Source organism: Monopterus albus, unplaced genomic scaffold (genome assembly GCF_001952655.1).
Source record: "Monopterus albus unplaced genomic scaffold, M_albus_1.0 scaffold127.1, whole genome shotgun sequence".
NCBI lineage: Eukaryota > Metazoa > Chordata > Actinopteri > Synbranchiformes > Synbranchidae > Monopterus > Monopterus albus.
This window is the reverse complement of record NW_018128007.1, coordinates 2,710,374-2,716,994: the sequence shown is the minus strand read 5'-3', so window position 1 is coordinate 2,716,994 and position 6,621 is coordinate 2,710,374. Positions and strand designations below refer to the sequence as shown.

General features: G+C 39.5%; 2 protein-coding genes across 2 annotated transcripts in view; one reads left to right on the top strand and one right to left on the bottom strand.

The window, feature by feature from the left end:
- Positions 1-254: 254 nt before the first annotated feature.
- On the bottom strand, positions 255-2,603 carry fkbp14 (FKBP prolyl isomerase 14). The gene is made up of 4 exons (XM_020612745.1): positions 2,254-2,603; positions 1,966-2,117; positions 1,713-1,840; positions 255-1,592 (listed from the first exon to the last, which is right to left on the bottom strand). Exons 1-4 carry the CDS (start codon positions 2,475-2,477, stop codon positions 1,434-1,436), a joined length of 663 nt encoding a protein of 220 aa, XP_020468401.1. The 5' UTR covers positions 2,478-2,603; the 3' UTR covers positions 255-1,433.
- A 93-nt stretch (positions 2,604-2,696) lies between these two features.
- plekha8 (pleckstrin homology domain containing, family A (phosphoinositide binding specific) member 8) overlaps positions 2,697-6,621 on the top strand; it is an 8,151-nt gene continuing 4,226 nt past the window's right edge. Inside the window, exons 1-8 of the mRNA XM_020612744.1 lie at positions 2,697-2,964; positions 3,407-3,523; positions 3,619-3,774; positions 3,887-4,008; positions 4,234-4,392; positions 4,508-4,548; positions 4,779-4,888; positions 5,981-6,317. Of these exons, the coding sequence (XP_020468400.1) occupies positions 2,925-2,964; positions 3,407-3,523; positions 3,619-3,774; positions 3,887-4,008; positions 4,234-4,392; positions 4,508-4,548; positions 4,779-4,888; positions 5,981-6,317 (1,082 nt within the window). The 5' untranslated portion in view covers positions 2,697-2,924. The remainder of the gene's footprint in view (positions 2,965-3,406; positions 3,524-3,618; positions 3,775-3,886; positions 4,009-4,233; positions 4,393-4,507; positions 4,549-4,778; positions 4,889-5,980; positions 6,318-6,621) is intronic.

Sequence of the window (6,621 nt, the reverse complement as noted above, 5' to 3'; positions counted from 1 at the left end):
TATTGTTAATAAAATTTGTTTCACCTATGCTTCATAAGTCAAAATAGCTGCTGTGGGAAAAAAAAACCTGCTGCTCTTTTCAAAATGTTGCTTTTCAGTATCTCTGAACATGATTTCACCACACTGTGATGTCTGTGGATGCGGTTCAATCTGAAGATAGGCCCAGCTCATTGCCGGTGCTGATTTGAAGCACACTGAATCACGGGTATGCAATTAACATTTTTATATTTTGACAGTTATTTCCACATCCTTCCTAGCTGTTTTCCCCAGAATGCCTTATCTCTTATTCAGTCTCTGTCTTGCTATATAACCCTCCCACTCATCCAGTTTTACCTGTAGGTGGTCAGCAGGGTGGAATTTTGCCAGATACCATGTTAACTCCACAAACAGTGGTGCTCTTTGTGAGAGGAGACATGGTTGCACCATGGTGTTCATGCTCTGGCTCACTAGTCCAGTGGTAGTCGCTGTCTCTGAAATGTGTTATCACTGGCGTGTCTCAGCCTACTTCAGAATGTACAGTAATTTTAGCAAAGCAAAGAAAGCATTATTTCTCACATCGCTTTCTTTATTCTTGACAGAATTACAATACAGTTGGCTGTAAAGTTGGTTACTAAAATGTGTAACCAACAAAACTGAAATGTACCAGCTGTCTCTATGCTACAGCATTACTCTGTGGTGCAGTTTGCACACACCTACTGTATGTACTGGAGCAACTGTAACTCTTATACACTGTACTGTAACATGTCATGGTGACAGATGGTTTGTTGGTAGCCTTTACTGTTTGGGAGGCATGGTTTAGATTGCATCCTCTTCTGACAAATTAAGCTGCAAGGCTTGCACTACTGTTTATTTGCTGTAAGTGACTGACCCCTACTGCTATTTCCTCACGACTTACTCTTGATAACAAGTAGTGGTATATTTGACTCCATGCTTATTTTGCTAATTTGATCTGCCATAAACAGTATGGCAACAGGTTTGAGCCCACTTGTGGTAAACTGTGTGGGGGGTGGGGTGGGTTAAAGGTATGATAAAGAACAACAGTACCCCCTAGTGACTAATGAAGAGAACCAGATAAAATATGTATATAATCCAGCTCAACTGAGTGCTCAGAGCATACACAAGTTCAATTTTCATCTGATGATTGTTCTGACAACTAACAAGTCCCAGTTATTTAAAAAATACTTATTTTAAGACACCTGTAGTAACACTATCAGTGCATGTAAAATAGAATGAAACATATATCAATTTTAAGATCATATTCAAGTTCAGCCATAGGTAAGACAATGTTAAAATGCAGTGTAAAAACTCCAGCTCTTGGAAGAGGTCCTTATAAAACAGCCAGGAACTCATTCACAATTCTTCTATTAATGTTATTGTTTTGGAGGAAATCCAAGACACTGTGGTAGTTAAAAAAAACAAACATAAAAAGTCCTTTAGAGCTCATCATGTTGGTAGGTGAATTCCCTCACAGATATAAAACCATCTTTGTCTTCGTCTTCATTTTTGAAGATGTCATCTACCATCACTTCATGATGTGTGTCATTAGGTGAGTATCCATGTTTCTGAAATTCTTTCTTCAGATACTCTTTCACCTGTAGTGCAGACAAAAGCATAATGGTTTTCAGAAGTACTGTAACATCAAAATATACACTCATTCATAATACAAGAGCATAAAACCTGTTGCTTAAAAAGCAGTTAGAAGAAAACCATACCTCCTCTTTGGAGAGCTTCCAGTCATCATTGAGATCCATCTCCCTGAAAGACTCGTGTGACCTGGGACCATTTCGGATCTCCATGAGCTCAATGTCAAAAATTAGGGTACTACCTGGAGGGATCTTGCCTGTAAACAAACACATGTAAATGAAGCACATTTATGGTGAAACACAGAATGAAGGGGTAACTTTTCAACAAACAGTATTCTTCCAATCACAAATTTCTGAATACAGATTGTCTAGGTTACTCTACCTTTTCCTTCCTTGCCATACGCCAGGGATGGTGGGATTGTCAGCTTCCTCCGTTCTCCAGTGCACATGTTCTGCAGACCCTTATCCCAGCCCTTTAGCACCTCTTGGATCCCAAGAGTGAACCATACTGGACTGTTGTCCCCGTGTTTGCGGCTGCCAAGTCAAAAAACAAACTTTTTTTTTTATTATAACAAGCTGTTACCTTACTGTGTATTATTTTTCCTGCGCAGTTTGGCAGAACTGCACAGCAGTATCTGCAGAAATATTACAATCTATCAGTAGAAGTTACCTGGAATGAAACATGGTGCCATTACTCTCCAGAAATCCCTCGTAATGAACAAGAAGCATGTCTCCATATTTTGACTTGCGGTAACATATTAAAGGATTATGTAGAACTTCAATTTTGACTTCAGGCTCGGGCAATTTCCTTCCACTGACAAACAGTGAGGGGAATAGCAAACAAATTGAAAAAAGAATCATTTCGAGAGGCAATAGCTCACTTACAAATTGCATAAAAAGCTAATTTAAACATTTCCACGAAGTACAGTGAGCTTCCTAAAACTGATGGAAGGAATACCAAGTACGTGGCACAAACCTTCCATGAACACAATGTTCAGTTATCTGCCTCCTCCCTCTATAATTGGAGGATTCGTTCTAAAGTCCCGCCCTATATGTTCTTTTACTTTATTGGTGTTTCTATATGTCAATCACTATAAATCACACCCACAAAACTTAAATCTCACTGACGTAAGTGGGAGGAACTTCATTAGCGTCTCTCGTGATAGTTTAGAGCTTTATTCATGAAAAACTTTGCGCACTTTTAGCTACGTAGCTGATATGCAACGCCAGGGATGTTACTCTGTTAACCACACTGGGGGCCGGTGGAGGCGCTGAAATCAGCTGTGCATCGTATCTTATTATGCTAAACAAGTAATGAACGGCCAAAACACATGATAAACAATGGAAGGAATGCTATATAAGTGGACCAATTACATAAGTGGTAAGTTAATCATACGGTCGTTGTATTTTTTTCGGTCATAATGCTGGTATTTAGGCAGCTAGCTAGCACGACAACGTCACAGCGCACCGAGTTTAAGAGGCAACGAGCAAGCTAACGCTAGCCACAGTCAGCTTTCTTTCGGGTCTTATACACCTCTGTAGATTAACTAGCTTCTCTTCCACTCCACGAAATGAGTCATTAAACGAATTAGAAGTTAGCCTTATTTATGAAATCTTAACAAGTAGCCCTAGGTAATTTATGGAGATCCCACGATCTGTCATTATAATCTCTTAACTGATTAGTTGTTGCTAACGTAACGTAACGTCAAGGGTTAACTCCAAGTTTATATCGGCTTTTACCAATTTTCAGTATTGGAAATTTAAATTCTCATCTAAACAGCGATGTCAAAGCAGTGATCTAAAATTTCAAATGCATTTTTCAGGTTGGCAACCTCGCTGGTTTGTGCTCGATGGAGGGATTTTGTCTTATTATGATTCACAAGAAGATGCCTGGAAAGGTTGCAAGGGCAGCATTAAAATTTCCGTTTGCGAAATTCAGGGTCTGTATAGCTCACTTTGTCCTGTGTTTCATTCTACAACTGTGTGTAAAAATGTCTAACAGCCTGTGTCTTTATTTGCCGTTGCGTTGCATTAGTTCATTCCTCTGACTCGACACGAGTCGACCTGACCATACCAGGAGAGCAGCACTTTTACCTCAGAGCCATCAATGCAGCAGAAAGGCAGAAATGGCTGGTGGCACTGGGGACAGCCAAAGCTTGCCTTACAGACAACCGAACAAAAAGAGAGAAAGGTATTTCGATAGTATTTAAGCCAAATTTGACGTAGATTCCACTTATACAGCAGTAGGTTACTGTAAAATATTGTAAACATCTTCCCAAACTTTGGCTCATTTTCTGTGACAGAGCTCCAGGAGAACACAGAGGCTCTGAAAACTAAGATGTCAGAGCTCAGATTGTACTGTGACCTTCTTCTCCAACAAGTAAACAAAATCAAGGAGAATGGTGAGCTAGGAGCGACAGCAGAGGTAAGATTAGGGTTTGGATGAGTCGATGAAATAAGAGACGCTTCTGCTATTGCTATGAAACTGCTGTATAGGATAGCCCTTTTACAACTGGCAGGTTTGCTGCATGCTTAAACTTAATAATAGACCAGAGAAGTAGGAAATATTTTTTTAAAGCACATTAAAAAAAAATCATGGCTTTATAGATTTAATGCTGGGATATGTGTGTGTTTGTGCCCCTGTTTCCAGGCAGGTATAGACACCGGAAACATGGTGAAGTCTACATGCACTACTTTCCTTAAAACTCTAGAGGAATGCATGCAGATAGCAAATCGTACTTTTAGTCCAGATACGGCAACACAGAGTACACTAGGATCACCTCCAGTCGCAGCCATCAAACCCCAGAAGGTACATTTCTGTCAACAACTCATGATTAACTAGACAGTGTAATAACAATCTAGTAAAATTGGTCTGTAACTGTTGTCTAAAATATGTGTAATCTAATGTTTTTTTCTGCCACCAGATTAAACCAGTCATTCATTTAAACCAGACCCTTGGAGAAAAGTAGGTTGCTGGTTTTTTTTTTGTTTGTTTTTGTTTTGTAATTACTTGTCACATAGATGGTCAAAGTAGCACTCAGCAAAGTGAAGCCTAAATTAAATGCACTTTCAAGGGTTTTAATATTTAGCTTTTTTTGCTAAGAATGTGTTCATTCTTTGCGGCCAGGCACAGTTGCTAATTACATATTTTCTAAAGAAAAGTTTGAAAATACAGTGCCCTCAAATTTATTTCAGATGGAAAGACGTGGCTGAACCCTCAGGAGAGGCAAATGCACATGACAACCAGAGCATTGACTCTGGAACAGAAGAACCAGATCGGCTGGAACACCGGTTTTCCCAGACAGGTAATTCAGGCGTCCCAACCACTTGTGTTACATGCTGCTGACTTCCGTAACATGAAAACCAAGAGTACATTCCATAAAGGTGAGACCGGTTTGTTGTGTGTACGTCATCTGAACTGACATGAATAGATTTTTGCACTGTAGTGAGCGTAGAGTGATGGAGATCTGGTTATATTATTGCATTTCCCTCAGCAGTAACAAAACCTTTACACAAGGGAAGCTACTGCTGGTGATGGAAAATAATAATAGTGTGCCATCTTACGGTTGCTGCTCGATGTTTTCTCACAATGTGCAGTACCACATTACACAAAGTACAATGCCTGAATCACAGTTGGGCATGGTCACAGCTGAAACCAGTCACACCTCACCTCGTCCAGCTGTGATGTTGTTGTCATACTTTCAACCTATAGAGGTCAGCGCAGCAATATTATACTAGATACAAAATGTAGTGTGGAGCTGATCTTGATGTATGTTGCATAATTTTACTAAAACAATATATGAAGGATGAGTGTGAGGTTTGCATTAGAGTGGATTAAGAAGGAGAGTGACAAGATCTCCACTGAGTCTGTAAGGACCCTTTTCACAGTAATGGTGGATCATAGAGATGTTGAATAGTTCCAACATTAGGAGCAGTGCATTCACTTGGCTGCTATCTTTTAAAGTAAAAAGAAATCAATAGTAATAATTATACATAATTAAAACATCTATACATGTTTTACAAGCTTGTGACTCTCTCAAATATTGTCCCATTATTTGATTAGGTACCTAGCTAAGTGAGCTGAACTATCTACAACAGCAGAACAGAATTGGTTTTCAAGGTTGTTCAAGTCATTAAAAGCTGTAATTTGTTTAGAAATTCCACTGCTCCCTACAGAAAACAATGAATCTGAATAGACTGGAACTATTTGAAGCTGCATGAGCCATGTGACTCACTACCGTTTTTGATCCCTTGTGTCGCAACTCTTCTATCATAAGGGTTCTGCACCCAGTCTGATGAAAACTAGGCCTTAGACTTTAATAGATATCTTGACAGAACCCTTTTTCCATATGCTTGTTTATTTCTGAATGTCTCTGTTTGTCTGTGGTATCATGCAGGCAATTATGCAGCCGACGGCAAGAGCTCACGAATCGATTCTACTCTACACACTTACCTGAATACTCGTGATATTAAACACTATGAACAACCAGCAGAGGGAGATGAGGAAAATAAAGCAGATGATCAAAAGGAAACCAAACAAGACCAGAAGCACAAATTAGGCCAAAGTCAAGAGCATGAGGACAACAGGGAAGTGAGAGCTGTGCAGCTTCAGCACCAGCAGGAAGGTGTTCCAGACCGAGAGAAGGTTCAGCATGAAGGCAAGGTGTCCAGAGAGTCAACAGAGCCTGAAGACACAGAGCAGGTGGACACTTTCTTCAGCGTAATGAGTCACAGGTATGACAACAGTATTGTGGAAGGTCATATCCTTTAGAACTCATTAGTTACTGTATGGTCGTCTGTGATAGTTCACTAATCCAGTATTAGAATAAACCAGTTCAAGTTACATGTAGTATTTGAGGCACTGTATTTGTGCTACCGTTTTTGACTAAAATGCACAGTTACTTAGTTTGTGGGAATATATTGTACTATTGTGTTGCACAGAATAAATTACTAACAGTTTTGGAACATTTTAACTGACTACTTTTCAAGATGTCATAAGTGTTTTATATCAGTGTGTTCTCTCTTGATCATATGACAC